Genomic DNA, 21,460 nt, shown 5'->3' with positions numbered 1-21,460 from the left:
AGAAAGCATGGTCAGTTGAATGTTCTTAAAAGACAGCCAGTGTGGCTAGGTGCTCAGAGCTGGGGCAGTGGCCCCTAAAGAAGCTGGAGGCCAGGCAGGGCTCAGTCACACAGAGCTTTGTGAACAAGTAAGGATTGGGGTTATTCTCCCAAGGGCAGTGAGGTGCTGCAGGGAGGTGATATGCTCTGATTTTGTCAAGACCATGGGGGCTGCAATGCAGAGGGCAGACAGGAACAAGAAGTGTAAGAAGACCAGCCAGGAGGTTAATGCAGTCATCCTGGCAGCAGATGATTGAGGTGGGGATCAGGGTGGTGATGGTGTTGATGGAGAAACTTGGACAAAATTGAGGGGCATTAGAAGATACAATTGAGGGACTTGGTGATAATTTGGATATAGGAGGTAGGAGGTAGGAGTGGTGCCCAGGGTGATACTTGTGATTTTGTTATAATTTTCCCACCACCTACACACCTCATTTTTTTTTTTTTTTTTAAATATCTGGGAAGAGCCAGGGAAAAGTATCTCAGGTGAGGTCCCAAAAGCTTCAGGGCATGATGGTGACTTTATGGCTGTATAGCAGTGGCAGTTATGCTAAAATCCATGTCTGTCTCCCTGGCCCACCAGCCTCCTCCTTTTATTTATTTTTATTTTTTCAGATAGAGTCTTGCCCAGGCTGGAGTGCAGTGGCGCAATCTCGGCTCACTGCAGTCTCTGCCTCTTGGGTTCAAGCGATTCAAGCCTCCACCTTTTAGACAAGAAAATAATTTGATTATACCTTATAGTGTATGATTATACCTTATAGTTGTTCTTTTAATCCCTTTGCAGTAAGACAGCTAGTCTCTGGATGTAACCTGCCTCCCTCCTCCCGGGGTTCATATCCTAGGCATGATAGCCCAAGACATCCTCTTCCCGCTTCTGTGGTTTTCCCTAAGATTCTTCAAGGTTCCTGAGCATAAACCCACCTCTCCTGTGTTCACATGTTCTCTAGAGAACTTGGAGAAAATGGGCTTTGCTACCCTAGCGTGCTTCTTTGTCTGAAAGGAGACAAAGCAACAAGGCTTCAAAAGTTGAAATGAAAGTTAAGAGGATGGCACATTTCTAACCTGGGAGGCCAACCTGGTTATTTCGTGCAGGCTTTGCTGGGATTCATGATGAGACAACTGTTTGGGCGGCCTTGTGTGTACACTGAGCAGAGCTGAACCTGAGGCTGAGGGAGGGAAGTAAACCAGCTGAAGCCTCAACTGCAGGATGGTGGATGTCGGGCCTGGGAGCCACAGGTCCTGCGACAACTCATCGCAAGTCAAATTAAGGGACTAATGCAAGCCTAGTAGATATTTAATGAGAGATTATTGCTGGAGATTATAAGGATACAGAAATTGCTAATAAATCCCTGACCTTTTCTGAGCCTTGGCTCAGTGAAAGAGCTGAATCACCTGCTTGAGGGGATTAAGGACAGCCGCCTCCATCTGGCGGGTCACTCAGACTTTTTCTGTCATTAGCAAACGCGGCTTGGTAGTGATAGTGTTCTAAACCTTTTAGTGGGAATTTGCTTTTCAGACTAGGAGATCTCAATTAACTTAGATTATATCCCTACTGGGCAGAGATCAGGACTAATGATCTGGTTATGTGTGCACTATAGTCCCTATCACATTATGGTACTTGGTCCTTGATAAATAATAAAACAGTTGTTAATTATTAGTAATCTAATCATGATGTCAGCAGGAAACTCAGGTTGATGAGAGGAGAAATCAAGCTCTGTGTGTGTGTTTGTGTGCATGCATGTACATGTGTGTTTGTGAAAGAGAAGAGACAGAGATGGGGGTCCCCAGGCAGTGGGCAGTGTGATAATTTACACTAGTTCCAGTTTAGAGGTTTAAAGCAGTGGTTGCTAACCTGTATTTCTTGAATTCCTTGTTGGGGAAGCTGTTGTTTGAAAGAGATTCCATTTCTTAACACAGTGTTATCTGTTTATAGACTATAAATAATTATCATCAGTATGCAATTTTAATACATTAGAGGCTAACAGAGTTATCTTGAGCTCATAATGTTTGACTTTGCAATATGTAAATATTGTATCCATTTGAACTTAGACAACTAAGATAAACTGAGAAACACTGGATTACACATATCATATGTAAGACCTTTATGTATAACATCTGTGTAAGAGTTATTCCAAGAAAAGGAGTTTGCTGGTTTAAAACAAATTGGAAAATCTCTAACATTGGGAAAACCAAAGGAGGAACATTTATTCAGAGGTTGAATGTGGGGTGTTCGCTTTGCCGTTTCTCAAAAGAAGTAATTGTAATAGTGGGTAAATTTGTGATTATTTTCTGGATGTATTTGGAAGGGTCCATTTTATTCTTTTCCATTAAATATTATTTACCTAGAAAAGGATCCACTTCCTACAGTGCCACAAAAAAAGGTTCAAGGACTGATTTTCCTCTAGAGGGTTATGTCCAGTAATTGGGCTGATAGCTTTACATGCTTGTACATTTTGACCACTGGGGTCATCACTGTCAGATGCTAGGTTATTTTCAATTTTTCAAAACTTTTATTGATGTTCAGAGGGTAAAGAAATAGCCTTTGTCTGGGCAGAAGTTCGTCGATGCCTAGAATAAGACCATGTTCACAAGCCTACTCTTAAAACATCCAAGTTCAGAATCCATGTCTGCAGCTCCCCATAGCACTGTGTGAAATGACAATTCTTTCTCTCCCAGACTTCTTCGATTCTCATTCCTATGAAAAGATGATCTTAAGCGCCTCTCAAAAGAAGAACTAAAAGGCTTCACCAGACTAATAAATCGTAGTTATAAACATTTTGGAAAACTCCTTTAGCACAAAAAGTAATTCCCCATCTGACAAATGCTATCCGGTAGGCTCTATTGTGACTACTGTATAAAGGAATGAAAATCCTCCCTGCACATGAAAAGATTCCCAACATTATTAGTCATTAGGGAAATAAAAATCAAAACCACAATGAGATACCTCTTGACACCCACTAGGATGGCTATAATAAAAAAGACAATAACAAATGTTGGCAAGGATTAGGAGAAATTGGAACCCTCATACAATGCTGGTAGGAATGAAAACTGGTGCAGCTGCTTAGAAAACAGTTTGGCAGTTCCTCCGAAAGTTAAGCATAGAGTCATTCTGTGACCCAGCGATGCCACTCTTAGGTGTATCTCAAGAGAAGTGAAAATACCAATTCACACAAAGACTTGTACACAGATGTTCATAGTAACATTATTCACAACAGCAAAAAAGTGGAAATAGCCCAAATATCTATCGGCCGATGAATGGATAAATAAAACGTGATGTATCTGGACCATGGAATATTATTTAACCATAAAAAGAAATGAAGTACTGATGCTACAACATGGCTAAGACTTGAAAATATTATGTTAAATAGAAGGAGCTAGACATAAAAGACCACATAGTGTATGATTCCCATTTATGTGATGTATTCAGAATAGGCAAATCCATAGAAAAGGAATTCTCCCCACAGCTGGGAGAAGGGAAGAAATGGCTAATGTGTATGGGTGTTTGGGGTAGGGAGGAGGGCAAAAATGTTCTGGAGTTAGATAATAGTGATTAATATACAGCTTTGTAAATACTCTAGAAATTGCTGAATCATACACTTAAAATGGGTAAACTTATGGTATATGAATTATATACCAATAAAGCTGTTATTTTTTTTTAAATCCTTCCCTGGATTCCAGCAGGTATTTGGCTTCTGTATTATAGGTTGTTACTAAATTTGAAAAATGCCTGCTGCATGAGTTAATTGAGTTTTATTTGAAAGAATTATTTTGATTTGACTTTCAGCCTGTAATCAGAAATCTTGAGATGCCACAATGTGCAGAGCAAATACTTTATTTATACTGGGAAAAACAAGGGATTGAGTTAATAGGCTCCTTACCATTTTAAGGGAATAAAAAGAATGATTTGTATGGCAAGTAATCTGCAGGGAGAAAAACATTGTTTTTCTGTTTCTTTTCTGGTACTTTACTTACTATCCTGGAGGCTGAGTGTGTTTGTAATGAGCATCACTAAGCAATAACTGTACATGTAAGTATAGGAACTATTAATATTTCAGTTTGGGAAGAGTTGTTTTAGGAATTAGCATTCTTTTTTAGTTTGATTTTGGGAATTCTTAGGGATTAAAAACATGTTTTAAAATCTTCAGCACAACTGACAATTGCAGAAATGTGGAACCAGCCCAAATGCCTATCAGTCAACAAGTAGATAAAGAAACTGTGATATATATATATGATGGATTACTACTCAGCCATAAAAAGGAATAATTAATAGCATTTGCTGCTACCTGTATGAGATTGGAGACTCTTATTCGAAGTAAAGTAACTCAGGAATGGAAAATCAAACATTATATATTCTCACTCATAAGTGGGAGCTAAGCTATGAGGACGCAAAGGCATCAGAATGACACAATGGACTTTGGGGACATGGGGGAAAGGGTGGGAATGGGGTAAGGAACAAAGACTACAAATAGGGTGCTGTGTATACTGCTTGGGTGATAGGTGCATCAAAATCTCACAAGTCACCACTAAAGAACTTACCCGTGTAGGCTGGGCGTGGTGGCTCAATCCTGTAATCCTAGCACTATGGGAGGCCGAGGCCAGTGGATCACCTCAGGTCGGGAGTTGAAGACCAGCCTGGCCAACATGGTAAAACTCCATCTCTACTAAAAATACAAAACTTAGCTGGATGTGATGGTGGGTGCCTGTAATCCCAGCTACTAGAGAGGCTGAGGCAGGAGACTCGCTTGAACCCAGGAGGCGAAGGTTGCAGTGAGCCAAGATCATGCCACTGCACTCCAGCTTGGGCGACAGAGTAAGACCTTGTCTCAAAACAAAACAAAAAAAAACAAAAAAAACCCCCATGTAACCAAATACCACCTGTTCTCCAATAACCTATGGAAATAAAAAAACAAAAATAAAAAAGTAAAATACTCATCTAAGTTTACCCATATATGCTAAGAATTAAAGAAAGATTCAATTTGGATTAGATCCGAGATGAGTTCAGGTTCTGCTCACTTCTCATGTATTACAAGTTTATTACTTTCCCTGAGATGACCACAAATCGTCTATAAATACTTGCTTTTCTACTTTCTGGCATTTTCTTTTCCACTCTGACCATTAAGTGGTAGAATGTCTTGTCCCACTGTCCTAAGAAGGTCAAAGATGAACCCATTCTTAAAGATTATCACTGGGTCACCAAAACATGGGGGTGAATTTTAGGGAATTTCCAGCCTTGTTGTCATGTTAGAAGTTTCCAGCCTTGTCTGGTTCTCTTCTGTGGAAGAAGCTGCTGCTGTTGATCATTTATTTTCTGAGTGAGAACCCTGTTGCCACTTGCTCATTTCCCCCTGCAGGATGGCCCCACTGCCTTCGTGCTGCTTCCTTAGGTAGTGTCTTTGTTCTTGGCTGTTTTAATTTTCCTCTGAATCATTTTTCTTCTTTTTTTCTTTGTTCTATTTTTCCTTTCTTCTAGTCACCTGAGCAGAATTATACTAAACTCAGGGCCACATTTAAGGCAGTTTGATGGTATGGGCTCTAGAGCAGTTCTCCATGTATTGGCTCTGCATCTTTGGTCAAGATATTTAGTTTTACCAAGCCTCAGTTTCTTCATCTGTCATATGGGCTGATGATAATGTCAATGTGGAGGACTTACTGGGATCAAGTGAGATAATCTATTTTAAGCACTTACCCAACATTTATGGACCACTTAATTTGTGCTTTTTGAAGGAGACTGTAATTAGTTCTACAGCTTCTGTTAATAGCAAAACAATGTAAAGGTACCTATCACCCTATGCTGCAGTTTCTTCACCTGCAGCTATCACCTGATAGATAATTTTACAGGTTACTACAACTTGAGGTTACTATGAGAACTAAATGAGATAATACATGCAAAGCACTTAAAACCATACCTAGCATATGGAAAGCTCTCAATGCCAGCTACTATTATTATGATGTTATTCCTGTACTGTTACTGGGAAACATTAAAAGGATGTGTGACCACAGCATGCGATTGATTCATCCTGGATTGGTTAAGCCCTATCCTGAGGTTGATTTCCATGGCTAGCAACTTAACTGCCCTTCTCTTGCACTTTCAGCTGCGCAGTTGGACAGCATTGGCTTCAGCATAATCAGGAAATGCATCCATGCTGTGGAAACCAGAGGTAAAGTAGTTTAACAGATGGCATTGTTCTCATAGAAGGTCATGCATCTGGTGAGGAGTCAGACCTGCTACCTGCTGTTTCCTGACTTTAAGTGACTCATTAGCTCCCCAAGTGCCATTGTCAGTGGATTTCCACAAGTTATGTTGGTCTCAAGCAGGAGGTCCTAACTGATTTTGTGTCACCAACTTCTTTGGCTGATGAGAAGAATGTGTTAAATATCTGAAATACGTAGGATTATAGAAACCAGTTACTGGAATTCAGTTTTTAAAATATTAAAAAACACAGGGTATCATGATATATGTGTTTCTTTGTTAACAGTTTGTAAGCGATAGTGGTGGGTCTGATAACTGACATAATTTGGGAGCAGTGATATTTCAAGATATCCATAATAATTGTAATGTGTTATGGAAATGCCTGTGATTTCTGACCAAGTTGCAGGTACCGCTAATGCTCCTGTGATTTGTTGCTTCCATCCATAAAGAAAGGAAATGCTTAATGTCAGTTGTAGGTTAGTGAAGATAAAGATGTAATTGTTTTCCTGTCTAATTCACCCTGAATTTTCTCTGGCAGACATCTTGGGGTCTGTGAACCCAAGATGTCCTGGGGAGCTAGTCCCTGGGGACCACCCAGGTGGAGAGAAGGGGTCAGGCCCATGTTCACACTGATCTTTCCCAGGTCTGTGGGAGCAGGACATTAAGATCAAGGAAGCTGGTTCATCCTGATGGTCTCCATCCCTTCTTCAGAGACTGCCACAAAGGAGATTCTTCAGTTCCAGCAGTTTGGAGCTTTGAGTTTGCTGGTCTGTTGTACCACTGAGAAAAACTATTAACCATCTTTCCACTGGATTTGATTTGAACCGTTGTCAGAGATGTGAATCTCATTTACTCTATAGCCTCTTAGCCTACCAGCCCTTTTTAAGTAGTGGAAAGAAATTCTCTCTTTTAAAGCAGGACTCATAACTCTTACCAGTTGAGAAATACACAGTTTTTTTTCATAAGGACTGTGAGGCATTAAGTAAAGGGAAGAGATTTTAAAAACCTACCCTTAATGTATACTGTCAAAAGATATTTTTTCCAAAACAGTTGTAATGTGTGGAAACATTTTTTAAAATGTTCAGTTATTTCTCCTGTACCTCCCTTAAACAAAGACTTAAGGCAGCTTGTAAAGGTAAGATATATCCAGAGAATATAAAGTAGAAGTAGGTGACATTTCTGGGAATTGGTCTTGAGGAAATAAGGATATGGGCCAGATTGAACAATAAGGATGTTTACACAGTGGCGATGTTAAGGTACAAAATTGTGAACTGGCCAAATGTCTAAAAAATGGGTTAAATCAACAATGGTATGTCTGTGTAGTAAAAAACTGTGAATCACTAACAATGCAATGGAAATACATTTTTTGACATACGGCCTTTTTTTTTTTTTTTTTTAAGGCAGAGTCTCGTTCTGTTCCCAGGCTGGAGTGCAGTGACACCATCTCAGCTCACTGCAACCTCCGACTGCCTGGTTCAAGGGATTCTCCTGCCTCAGCCTCCTGAGTAGCTGGGATTACAGGCACACGCCACCACGCCCAGCTAAGTTTTTATATTTTTAGTAGAGACGGGGTTTCACCATGTTGGCCAGGATGGTCTTGATCTCCTGACCTTGTGATCTGCCCACCTCGGTCTCCCAAAGTGCTGGGATTACAGACATACAGCATTTAAAAAATTATTTATAATACGTGAAAAATGCAAGTTACAAAGCAGCTACTCAGTATGAGCCTGTTCTGGGAGCAGTGGGGAGAGGAGCAGTAGTATTGTACAGGTTTCATTGTGTTCTCAGTGGCTCTCTGCTGATTTTTACTGTCTCACTGTGACTCATCTATTTACCTTACCTATAGTTTCTAAATTTTTTTGAAGTGTTCATTACTAAGGTAATTTTTCTTTTTTCTTTTTTCTTTTGAGACAAAGTCTTGCTCTGTTGCTTAGGCTGGAGTGCAGTGGCTCAATCTCCACTCACTGCAACCTTGGCCTCCCAGATTCAAGTCATTCTCCTACCTCAGCCTCCTGAGTAACTGGGATTAAAGGTGCCCGCCACCATGCCCAGCTGGTTTTACCATGTTGGCCAGGCTGGTCTTCAACTCCTGACCTCAAGTGAGCTGCCTGCTTTGGCCTCCCAAAGTGCTGACGTTACAGGCATGGGCCACTGTGCACAGCCTAATTTTCAACAGAGGTTTTAATTTTTTTTTTTAATTTTAAAAAGACTGAGAATAAAATGTACAGGGTTTAAAGGTAGAGGCGCAAAAATGGAGCCAAAAGCGAATCTTAAAAAAAAACTCTTTCCCCAGTAAAGTTCATATACTTGGCCACCTGTTCATCTCTCATGTTTTAGCAGCCAAAATCAAGAAAGAAACCTAATCATTTAAAACTGTTCACAGAGTCTGCAGTAAATGCAAACTGGTAGCTCAGGAGGACAAATTTTTCTGATGTAAAACTACAAAATAAATACAATAAGTAGGAGAAGAGGTGTACAAGTTCCTCTTTCCCCTCTAAAATGAAAAAGGAAATGATGTATTTTAACTTCTAAGAAAGTCTTCATTGAGCACAAAGAAGATACAAGGACAGTATGAGTTAGGTGCCATTTTAGCATAAATAGTTGAAAAAAATGGGTATCTCCCTATTGCGGTGTGTGTATGTGAGTACGTATTTATGGTGACCAGAGATGAACAGACTTTCCATACTCTCTGGGATTTGACAATTGTCCAGTGGGAGGTGGGATTGTGTAAAGTTCCAGAAAAGCACAAGGATAGAAGTAGAGACACTTAACTTAAGACTTTTCAAGCTCCCGAGCTGACATGTTACCGAATCAAGTTTCTGCCACTGAGTAACTTGGGACCCATCACTTAGGTTTTGACCAGGGCCTCCTAGTCCATGAATCATCCAGAATGATGTACACGAGTTTACAGGTCCTCTTTAGCTGTAAAATCCTATCATTCCAGACCACTTCTTTTTTATTCGGTAGTTCCATGTCTACATAGGTATTGTTGAAAGTACTGCAGAATTGATCCTTTCCTGAATTTCTTCTGAAAGATTATGTTTTGGCCTCTAAGTATTTTATACTGATCTTGATGGAGTATAAACTCAGTGTTTTGTTTATTATTGTGTACCATAGACTGATCCAGGGGCTGAGGATATAATGGTGAACAGGACACAATTACTGTTTACATTCTATTGAGAATGTAACAGAAAAAAAACAAGTAAAGAATCAAATAAAAAAGATAATTTCAGATATTGTTAACGGCTATAAAGAAAGAAATCAGGGTAAGGGAATGACCAGTGGTATTGATTGTGGGTTGCATTAGATTGAAGCAGTTGCATTGAAGCTGAGATCTGAATGATGAAAAGCTCTGGGAGAAGAGCAGTCCTGGTAGAGGAAACAGCTGTAGCAAAGGCTATGAGATGGGGCCATGAGCTTGGCACACTGAGGTGACAGGAAGGCCACTGTGTGGAGCAGAATGCATGTGGTCGTTGATGCAACCAGAGGTAGTCAGTGCTCAATAGTATAGGCCTTATAGGCCATCCCAAGTAGTTTTGGTTATGGTCTAAATGCAATGGGAAGCTACTGGAGGGTTTTAAGAGGTGATATGAACTAATTTGTACTTTAGACAGTTCACTTTGGCTACTGGTTGAAGAATGGACATCAGAGGAATGAAATAGGAAGCTGGAGCTCTGCTACTTGAGAGGGGTCAGGTATGATGGGCCTGGGACTAACAGAAGAAAAATTGTTTCAAGTCACCTGGTCTAAATTGCCTTCTTTTGTAGGTGGTACAGTGGTGATCTAATCCATGTATTTAAATGAACAGAAACACTGCAGTGGATTGGTTTTTGATTCTTTGTTTAGATGTTTAATTTAAAAGTAAACCCTTACTAGTCTAATTGTACAGTTGAATGAAATAAAGGTGGTCTTTTTTTGATAAAGAATATTTATATTATAAATGACTGGATCTTCTAATTTCTCAGTCTTGGCTAACATTCCTTAAAATTAAAAACGGTCTTACACTTCAATATTTTTATTTTATATGTAAAAATAGGTTATAAAGTGTCTTTTTCTGTTGTATGGATTTTTAATCATGTCATTTTTGGCATTTTAATTTTAAAAACTGGTTAAATATGACATATTTAAAAGTGTACATTTTGCGTCTTTTAGAACTCTTCAGATGCTGCCTTTGGCAAGAGAAAAGGAAAGTTGCTCTCGCCTCTGATGACTGAACTAACATGAGGGCTGAAGTGTGCAGCACATCCGTGAAATCCTAGACAGCTGAACCAAATCCCACTCCTTTGCTAAGAGCTGAGCTGAGTGACAGGGGACTTTAATTAGAGCAGCTTTTAGGAGGACTGAGAAAATGAAAAAAAAAAAAAAGTACACTTGGCTGGATTGGCCTGATTTGTGTTCTGACGTGTCTCTAATTAAATCATCACTGTTTCTTTCCTCAGGGATCAACGAGCAAGGGCTGTATCGAATTGTGGGGGTCAACTCCAGAGTGCAGAAGTTGCTGAGTGTCCTGATGGGTGAGTGTGGCAGTGGCTCTGCTAGGCCGGTCCCTGGGTGGGGGGCCCACTCTGAGAAGTCACCAGGTCTGTGTGTAGATACAGTCTGTGGCAAAGGAATCAGGGTATCCATGAGCTGTCACCCAGAAGTCAGCTGCCTCATCAGTCAGTTGTCATGGCTTCAGGCGCTGCTGGGAAAGGTTCTGAGTAGGACTGGACAAAATAAAAAATGCCAGGGCCCAGACACCACACCCTCTCTGTCTGTAGGTTCAGCGCTTCTGGTCTAAGTGGTACTTGTCACTCATGTGACCGCCACACCCTACTCTGTCTTTAATAGCTCATGACTCCCTCCATTCTCTTTTGGGGCAGGTATTTAGTGGGACACACCCACTGCCCAAGGAAAGGCATCATTCTGGGCTCCAGAGGACCTCAGAGTTCATGTTCCTGATACTGAGCAGGTGTCATGTAACTCTCAGATAAAATGTATATAAGCAGATAAATCTTCTGATCCTCTTTGCTTCTAGATTTCAACTGAATACTTGTCACTTGAGCAGCAGTACCCCGTTTGCCACTGGCTGATACAAATATAAAACCACTGACTCCAAATGTGCGGTATTTGAATCAAAAGCCCATGAGTCCATGAGCCAAATTTGCTTAGGCTGCAGATTTCCTATATTTTTAGATATGAGTGCAGCCAGCCTCCATGAGTCACATGGATCTAAATGGCAAACAGATCAGATTTCACAGAGGCTGTTATTCCTCCCCATGGAAGCCGTAGCTTGTAGAGATGGACTATCACTTGGGGTACCCAGCTCAGTGTTTTGGACAGGGACAGTTCTTGTGTTAGCATTTGTAATTTATTTTGCCATCCCACTTTCTGAAAATAGCTTTCTTATGTAAAGAAATCTCTTCTGTCATGTTGGCCAGAATGACTGTCTTCACCTCTTTTAGAGAGAGTCATTCACTTCTTGTAACCAAAACCCTATTGTATTGCTAATTAGTGTGAGATCTGTTGTTTGAAACTATGATTATTTGTGAGGTGCTCTGGCAACGAGTATCTGGTTTTTTTTTTTTTTGTTTAAGATTTGATATATGGTTAGTTTTTATAAAAATTAAACTTTTAATTTTGAGATAATTGTAGATTTACATGCGGCTGTAAGAAATAATATAGAGATCCTGTGTACCACTTACCCAGTCTTCTCTAAAGGTGTAACATCTTGCAAAACACAATTTTAATATCACAACCAAAATATGGGCATTCATTTAGTCAAGATGCAGAACATTTCCATCACTAAAAGGATTCCTTGTGATGTTGTATAAGCTCGTACCTCACTTCCCACCTTGCACCCTGTGTCTGACCCCTGGCAATCAGTAATCTGTTCCCTATTTCTATAATTTTGTCATTTCAAGATTATTATTTAAATGGAATTATACAATAGAGAACGTTTTGGGATTGGCATTGTTTTTCAATCAGTGTAATTTTCTCAAGGTTTATTTTTGCTGTTCCATGTATTAATAGTTCTTTTTTATTGCTGAGTAATATTCCATTGTATGGATATACTGCACTTTGTTGAACCATTCATTTATTGAAGGGCATCTGAGTTGTTTGCAGTGTGGGGCAATTATGATAAAGCTTCTGTAAATTTTCATATATAGTTCCTGTGTGAGTGTATATTTGTTCCTCTGGGATAAATGTCCGAGTGTGCAGTTGCTGGGTTGTATGGTGATAGGCTTAATTTTTGAGAAATACTAATATAAAGAAGAATTAAGAGTCTAGTATCTGTCAATCCTTAGTTTTTCATTTCTGACCAGAGCTGCAAACATTTGTGGGGTGTCTGCTGTTTAGAACAGATGTCAGGTACTAGAGATTAAACTTTAGAAAGAGCTGTTCCTTTTCTGTAAGGAGTCCTGATAGGGTGAAATATGTGTGTGTATGACAGCTGTCATGTAAAGTATGATATTCGTGCTTAATATGTGCCGGGTCTAGAAGATTGAGTAGTGTAGTGAAGGAGAGAGTAGAAGAATAATTCCAATTCAGGAAGTGTTCTGAACAAAGGGTCTACGGTGGCTACAGCAAAGGGTATTGATTCTATGATTATTATTTTAATATTTCTGAAAGACAGGCCAGGTGCGATGGCTCACGCCTGTAATCCCAGCACTTTGGGAGGCCAAGGCGGGCAGATCACGGGGTCAGGAGATCGAGACCATCCTGACTAACACGGTGAAACCCCATCTCTACTAAAAATACAAAAAATTAGCCGGGAGTGGTGGCAGGCACCTGTAGTCCCTGCTGCTCTGGAGGCTGAGGCAGGAGAATGGCGTGAACCCGGGAGGCGGAGCTGGCAGTGAACCAAGATCACGCCACTGCACTCCAGCCTGGGTGACAGAGTGAGGCTCCATCTAAAAAAAAAAAAAAAAAAAAATTTTTGAAAGACTTTCTTGAGGTTGGGACAGGAGAGTTTTAAAGTTGAATAGCTAAGGTGATCTCCTTTGTTGAGGAACTTGAATATTGAGCCAAGGTGTTTGGGGTTTTTTCTATAGGAAGTAAGAAACTATTAAAAGTTCTAAATGGTGGGATTATATCCATTATGATGCTTTTGCACACAAAAGTGTCAAGAAGACAATTCAGAATAGTTTACAAGGAAAAAAAAGCATTTATTTGCTCACATAACTGGTGAATCCAAGACAGAAACATGGCAGAGTCAGGGATGCCAGTGATGTCTTTACTTTTGCTAGATCCTTTGCCCCTTCCTTCTTCTGGCTTCTCATGTTCTCTGACCTCTTTTGGGCTTGGTGTGGCTTTGTTCTCTGAGGGAGTGTACCAGACAGGTTCAGCCTCTGCAGTCCTTGGAGCCTGTGGTCACTAAGAAGAGAGTGCCTTTCTTGGCCGTGTTGGCAGAAGGCTCCAGTGAGGACTTTGCTTGTCCAGTATGGGGCCATTCACATGATTTGTTTCTCAATCTCAGACCAGTCACATGGTCCACAGCAGATGGCCTGGATCCTCTGCCTGTGTTGGGGGATATGGGAGATGGGGTGGAGGGTTGAGGTGGGGACGAGGTTAGTCCCTGAAACCCAGTGGACTGAACAGGATTATTGATAAGATGATGGAGGAGTGCTTTCCTGAAATAATGGCTGCGGGTAGCTTTTTTAAAAAAAGTCTATCTAATGCAGATGTAACAATATCAGATTCTAGCATTAGGAGCATAATCTTGGCTACAATGTGGAGCATGTATTTGATTATGGAAAGACATGGAGGCGGAAGATGGTTGTAATAGATTAGGTAAGGCAAACCCTATCAAAGATTGAACCAGGTGCTCTGAAGTCAGGAAAAAAGGACAGACTCAAAATGAGTATAGAGAGAGAATCAACAGGACTTTTAACCAACTTGATATGGGAGAACAGAAGGGGCAGAGAGATTTCAAAGATGACAGATTATTATGTAAGATGACACTAATGAAAAGAAATATGACATTTTAGACTGCTTTGCTAATCTAAAAAAGAACCACTTTAGCTCAGTTGTGTTAAGCAAAAGAGTGGTTATGAAAGGATCTTGTTTTTATCACTTTTCTTAGTGGCCTTCACACAAGATATTTGTCTTGTTCTCTTCCTTGGTTTTCCTGGGGATAGAGAAAATAATCATGAACATTTGAGAAATGTCATGAAAAAGTAATAACTAGCAGCTGAAAGTCACGAGGGCAGCTGCCTCTGCCAGGAGGACATTACAGATAGACTGGAATCTAATCTGAGATCCAACCAGAGCTGCGAGATGACCACAGTGCAACATCTAATTGAAAGTTGAGAATGGTATACATGATTCTCCCTAGCAGTTAAGTAAGTTTGAATAAAAAAAAAAAAAAAAAAAAAGAAGTTTGAATCTCTCAGTTACAGAATCACCAGGGCTCCAGACCTGAAGGAGGAGCTTCATCTTCTCTTTTGTGAACACGCCCTCAACTTCATCAATTCTTGGTACTGGTAGTGTCTGGCTAGCCAAGAGTATAAAATAAACATGGCACCTGTGCTCCAAAACCTTCCCCTGAGATGGCTGGGCCGAGTGAACCTTTCATTAACTATTTCTTTATTATAAATTCATTGAATGCTTATTATGTGCCAGGTACTGTGTAAGATTTGGTTTATCTGTCCAAGGCTCTCAAAAGTGGAGTAGTATGTTTTGGTTATTGAAAATATGGCTGGTCAGGCATGGTGGCTCACGCCTATAATCCCAGTACTTTGGGAGCTGAGGCAGGTGGATTACCTGAGGTCAGGAGGTCGAGAGCAGCCTGGCTAACATGGTGAAACCCCCTCTCTACTAAAAATACAAAAATTAGGCTGGGCGTGGTAGCTCACACCTGTAATCCCAGCACTTTGGGAGGTCAAGGCAAGCGGATCACCTGAAGTCAGGAGTTCTAGACCAGCCTCACGAACATGGTGAAACCCTTTCTCTACCAAAAATACAAAAAAAAAGTCAGGTGTGGTGGCACATGCCTGTAATCCCAGCTACTCGGGAGGCTGAGGCAGGAGAACATCTTGAATCCGGGAGGCAGAGGTTGCAGTGAGCCAGGACTGCTCCATTGCACTCCAGCCTGGGCAACAAGAATGAAACTCCATCCCAAAAAATAAAAAATAAAAAAAATTAGCCAGGTATGGTGATGTGCACCTGTAGCACCGCTACTCAGGAGGCTAAGACAGGAGAATCCCTTGAACCCAGGAGGCAGAGGTTGCAGTGAGCCAAGATTGCACCAATGAACTGCCAGCCTGGATGACAGAGCAAGACTCCATCTCAAAAAAAAAAAAAAAAAAAAAAAAAAACAGGGCTGAGAATTAAGTAAAACCAGAGACTTTTTTGGATTACTTGGAGTTTATTTTTTGCACTCTTAATACATTGGAGGACTTTGGGTTGGAAGAGGACTATAAGAGCCAGCACTTTGAGAATGTCTTCTTTGTACTGATCAGGATTCCTTAAGAAAGCTTGCTAAAATTCCTCATAGCAAGTGCAGTGTGGCTTTGTACTAGTGTCCTACCAAGAGCTACACTTGATCCCTTCCTCCTAGCAACAGAAGTCATTAGTCTTTGGAGAGTGAAAAGGACTCTCAAAGACTTGCAGATTCCTAGAAATAGAATACCTTCTGTGTGTCTGGGGGATTTCCCCCCTGAATATTAAGTAAAGATAAATCTTTCCAAATTTTAGCCCAACTTTTTTGTCTATACTATTTAATATATTAATCAGCTATATACTTGTTCAGTGTATGTCTGTCTCTCTTCCTGTCTCTCAGTACATGTTTTAAATAAATTTTTTCCTAATGAAAAGTTATGAGTGGTCATTGTGAAAGTTTGGAGGAATACAAAACGTAGAAGAAAATAACAGTTCTATAGACTAGAGTTAACCTTTATTAACTGTTTTGTCATATGACATCAAAATGTTATTACCTTTTAAATTTAGTATGGTATAATATACTATAATAAATATAGCAGTATGTTTACAAAATTAAACTCACTGTGCAGATATTACAGGTTTTATTCATGTAACACTATAGAGTGTCTATTGTCACATGTCATTCAAGTTCTTCTAGAGTATGATTTTCTTAGGCACATATAGCATAGATGCTCTATGACTTTTTAATCAGTCCCCTGTTCTTGGATACATGGGCTAATTGCAATTCTTCATCATTCTAGAAAGCACTCAGGTAAACATTCCCATGGAGGCAGGACAGAGGGTAAACATCCCCATTGAGGCAGCAGAGATTAAGAGCATGCATTCTGAGATTAGACAAGTTGCAGTTCCACTGCTTATTTCTTTGACGTAGACAAATGATTCACACTGGTCTAGTCATCTATTTCCGCATCTGTAATAATGGCTCCTGCCTCCATAGTAATGTGAGGATGGAATGAAAAGATGCCTGTGGGTTGCTGAGTCCAGAGCCTTCACATGTTAAATATAAAATGTTAGCTGTTATAATTTTTATACGCATCTTTAATTATTTCCTCAGGACTTATTTTAAGATGTTGAATTGCTGGGTCAAGGTATGTACATGTTTTCAAGGCTCTTAGTTGATATTCCCAAGTTTGTAGTTAGCAAAGTCTGAGGAGAATATCCTATACCCCACATCTTTGCCATGCTGTGTATTGCTGTTTTGCATATAAATTATAAACATTTTTAAAAGTACCTTTTTAAATTTAATTTTGCATTTCTGTAATTTTGGGTGAGGTTGTACTGTTTACATGTTTATTGCTGATTTATACTACTTTAGTTGAATTGCCTGTTTGTATTCTTAGCCTGTTTTTCTATTGGTATGTTCTTCTTTTTCTTTAAAAAAGTTTTTTTGTTTTATTTTTAATATTATTATTATTTTTCCTGCTCTGTCGCCCAGGCTGGAGTGCAGTGGCTCAGTGTTGGCTCATAGCAACCCCTGCCTCCCAGGTTCAAGTGATTCTCATGCTTCAGCCTCCTGAGTAGCTGGGATTATAGGTGCATGCCACCACGCCAGGTTAACTTTTGTATCTTTTTAGTAGAGTCCGGGTTTCACCATGTTGGCCAGGCTAGTCTCGAACTCCTGACCTTAAGTGATCCACCCGCCTTGGCCTCCCAAAGTGCTGGGATTATAAGGCGTGAGCCACCGCACCTGGCAGTGCGTTCTTCTTTTGATTACAAGACCTTTTTAGATCTATAGGCTATATTTTCAATATGTTTTTTCAGATTATTATTTGTCTTAAACTTTATGGTGCATTTGTTTTTGTTATCTTATGAATATTTTATTGAGATGGGGTCTCACTCTTTCACCCAGGTGGGGATGCAGTGGTGTTATACTGGCTGACTGCAACCTCCACCTCCTAGGTTCAAGTGATTCTTGTGCCTCAGCTACCTGAGTAGTTGGGACTACAGGTAGTCCACCATGCCCAGCTAATTTTTGTATTTTTAGTAGAGATGGGGTTTCATCATGTTGCCCAGGCTGGTCTCAAACTCTTGAGCTCAAGGGATCTGCCCACCTTGGCCTCCCAAAGTGCTGGGATTGCAGGTGCGAGACATCATGCCTGGCCTATGTTAAATTTTTATGATATCCAGTCTGTTATCTTTTTTCTAAACAAATTGTGCCATAAAAGACCTTCCCCAGGCCAGGCGCGGTGGCTCACACCTGTAATCCCAGCACTTTGGGAGGCTGAGGAGGGTGCATCACAAGGTCAGGAGTTTGAGACCAGCCTGGCCAACATGGTGAAACCCCATCTCTACTAAAAATACAAAAATTAGCCGGGCATGGTGGTGCACATCTGTAGTCCCAGCTACTCAGGAGGCTGAGGCAGGAGAATCGCTTGAACCTGGGAGGCAGAGGTTGCAGTGAGCTGAGTTGTGCTGTTGCTCTCCAGCCTGGGTAACAGAATGAGACTCTGTCTCAAAAACAAACAAACAAACAACAACCCTTACCCAGTCTAGAATGACAAAAACCTTAATTTCCCTTAAAATCTGTCATGCAAAATGGAAACTCTCCTTTTTCCTCTAATACTTGTCCAGTTGACTGGTATCCGTATAGTGAGTCATTTTCCCCTTTCCACTACTTTTATATATCACCATGTAATCATTCTTTTATACATATTGGAGGCCATTGAAGGAGTTTGTATACATATTTTTCTAAAGGCAAACAAATCTCTTTACTGTTTGTTTTTCAATAATTCTCAATATTTTAAACACACCAACATTTTTCACCTTTTTAATGTTTAATTTTTCTCCTAATTCTTTACATTCTAGCAAAAATTCTCATACTTGTCCCCCATCTCAGTGTTACTCATTTAAAATTTTTGGGTCGACTGTGATTATTATTTTGCTGTTTACAATGCATATTTTAACTTTTTGTAATTGGATTTTCCAGTGTCTTTATTATCTTATTTAACTTCTTTTATTTCTACTTCTCATCTGTAATCTTTATTATTTCAGTCTATTTCTTGTTTTATTTTGTTGTCTTAGTTTCTGGCATCCATATTTTTTGAATTTTATTTATATGACAGAGCAGGTGCTGTCTGAATTATTTTTCAGAGTGCTTTGATCTCTGTTTTTTTTTTGCCAACAAGTATTTTATAGGAGTTTATATCTTCTGTTTAATCAAACCTTTGCTTTTAAACTCACTGTGGAGATTCTTCTTGTTCTGCTATTTTCCTGAATGCTATTAGAATCATTATCTTACATGATGATTGGAGGGCTATTGTACGTGATTTGAGCCAACTTTCTGGTATTCTTAAAACTTTCATTTAGTGGACCTCTAAGCCTGCATTGATTTTTCCTGGTTTTGCTATTTGGTCATGGTCCTGGGAGAAGCCGAGTTTACTCCTGGGTAATCTGAAGCGTGCTGTGGTTCTTCCCTCATGGCTGTCATGTTTCTTCTAGGACTCTCCTGAATTCACTTGCCTTGATATAAAAGGACTCCTCTCCACTTCTGCTCTGCAGTCTGATTTCATTGCCTGGATTATAATCTCATGACAGCTCTGGGTACCCCAGAAAGTAGCCCCCAATAGTGTGTGTGCTGGAGTGGGGTTGGGGGGTTGCAGCATAGCCTTTTCCCCACACCCCCGGGTTGCTTGGGCTAAGTTTTTGGTGGGCAGAGGGCCACCACCTATCACGTTGTTTCCCTAGCTGGGTTTTCCTCAGGCCTTCATCTGAGCTTTGCCTAGTGGATATCCTGGTGGCAGGAGAATGTTGACTGAGCCTAATTTTCTGTGCTATTAAAAATTTGTGTTCCTTTTGTGTGTGTGTTTTTACCATGATGGTAAAGGACTGCAAATTCAGCATCACTGTTTTTCTCGTCCTGTAACCTTTTTTGTTCTTCTTCTTCTTTTTTTTTAAAACCACATTTAAAGCAAACTTAGTAAAACAGAGAACACAACGAAGGTATTATAGAGCAGTGCTGTAAAGCACAGAATTATAGTAACATGCTTCCCCCACTTACCTCAGACCCAGCCGTGAACTATCCTCCCTTACTCTGGGACCTTGAATGTCTGCATTTCTTTTTTCTATGCCCCTTATTTCCCGTACCTTTCCACAGAGTGGCATAAATAAAAGCAATCAACAACTTCTTTCTGAAGAAATCAAAATGCTTTATGATGATTTCTAAGACCTAAAGGCTTACATAGGATTGAATGGAAACAGCTCAGACTTTGAAGACTGTAGACCGCCGGAGTAGGGGAACCATGAGAAGAGCAAACGTCCAATTTTGTCTACCAGTAAAGGGGAGCAGACAAAGGATGATAGGACCAGAAGATGATAGACTACTTGGATAGAGGATTGATCATCCTGGGAGCTAGCAATACGGCTACTAATCACGATCCTGAGTCCCCAAAGAAGAGACACACAGATGGAAACTCACCTCCTCCTCTGCTCCAGCCACCATAACCTTTGCCTGTTGGGATGCTTCAGGCAGGCCCTCATAAGACTGGGGCTTGAGCCAGTAAAAGCTTTTGGATCTCAAAACAGAAGGGACTGTTAGAGATAGGATATGCACATAAAAAACTGGCATTAGCAGTTGCCTCTACCTTTTCATGTATATCTCTTTTTTTCTTTGAATTCTTAACATGTGCATATATTACTTTCTCACTTAAAGAGAGAAAAACATTAATCTGCATACAGTATAATGTAGTATTAGGAAATTTAAGTGTACACAGGTAACTTTCTGAATGATTTCCTCCAAAATATCCTTCGTTTTGTCTGCAGCACAGTGATAGACTAGATGACTCTTGGGACTGATCCAAGTGTGACATTTCTAAGATGTTCTCCCCTTATAACCACTGCTTCCAGTCTGTGTCTTCTAGTCTTCTGAATTCATGTGATAGTAGGTTCAGGAGGAAATAACATTCATTCTGCTTTCCCCACATGATGCCTCTAGTACACTGGATTGCTCCTCTAGTTTAGATCTGTTTTACTGAGCAGCAGTGGTCAAGGGACATGGTGGAGAGAAAGGTACTGAGTTCTAAAGAAGAGTGTAAATGATGTCTGTGCAGCATATTCAGATGCCATCAGGAAGCTTCTGTATGTGAGGGGCGCATCAGGAGGGAGGTGTGGAAATCAGCAGCACTTTCTGAAAATGGTGTAGCTTGGGAGGCTGTATTCAACTTAGTTTGGATTTTAAATGAATTAAAATGGATGTGCTTGAGTTATGAGCCTTGCCTCATCAGTGCTATAAAAAGCCCTTTAGCCGGGCTGTAATTTGACTCTCCTCTCTAATGTTACGCAATATTCCTATGGTTACAGAGCCCGAATAAGTGGAAGCTAATCATTAGTTTGCTAAATGTGGTTCATGGAACAGTTCACAACTCCCAGACTTGCCAACTGCTGCTTGTTCAGTTTCATGTTCACTCTTCTTGGGCAGAAGTTGGTTTCTTCCTTAGAAAAATGTACAGTAACATTTGTCTCACATCCAGGAACCATGCAGGATGGCAGCTCTCCATGTATCTTAGGATGGGGAGGGAAAGAGGTCATGCAAAGCAGAGGTTTTTGATACATACTCTTCTGCAGGAAAAAGCCATTCAGGGAGTGCAAGATGACAAAGACACGAATTAAAGTGGCAGACATTTTGGATACTGGGAAAATCACATTTTGTGAACTTTTCAGAAATTTGCTGTGACAGGACTCTATGGAATTTACTGTTCTGTGGCCCCAGAAATAAAATTATGCTCTTTAGGTTCTTCCTTGTTTGTTTCATGTGACAAGAAAGACTTCATTTTATTGCTCAGGGTCACCTGCAAACATCATACATGAGCTGGGG

General features: G+C 40.3%; 1 protein-coding gene across 7 annotated transcripts in view; it reads left to right on the top strand.

The window, feature by feature from the left end:
• The window catches only part of ARHGAP26 (Rho GTPase activating protein 26), a 460,619-nt gene that overhangs the window by 262,782 nt on the left and 176,377 nt on the right, over nt 1-21,460 (top strand). For all 7 annotated transcript variants that reach the window (XR_012090832.1, XM_038006566.2, XM_008014813.3 and 4 more), the window contains 2 exons: nt 6,131-6,196; nt 10,668-10,742. Coding sequence is in view for 6 of the 7 variants with exons in the window: in XM_038006566.2 (XP_037862494.1) it covers nt 6,131-6,196; nt 10,668-10,742 (141 nt within the window). In the remaining variant the exon portion in view is untranslated. The remainder of the gene's footprint in view (nt 1-6,130; nt 6,197-10,667; nt 10,743-21,460) is intronic.

The sequence above is a fragment of the Chlorocebus sabaeus genome, chromosome 23 (genome assembly GCF_047675955.1).
Source record: "Chlorocebus sabaeus isolate Y175 chromosome 23, mChlSab1.0.hap1, whole genome shotgun sequence".
NCBI classification, from domain to species: domain Eukaryota; kingdom Metazoa; phylum Chordata; class Mammalia; order Primates; family Cercopithecidae; genus Chlorocebus; species Chlorocebus sabaeus.
This window is presented reverse-complemented; position numbering and strand designations above follow the sequence as displayed.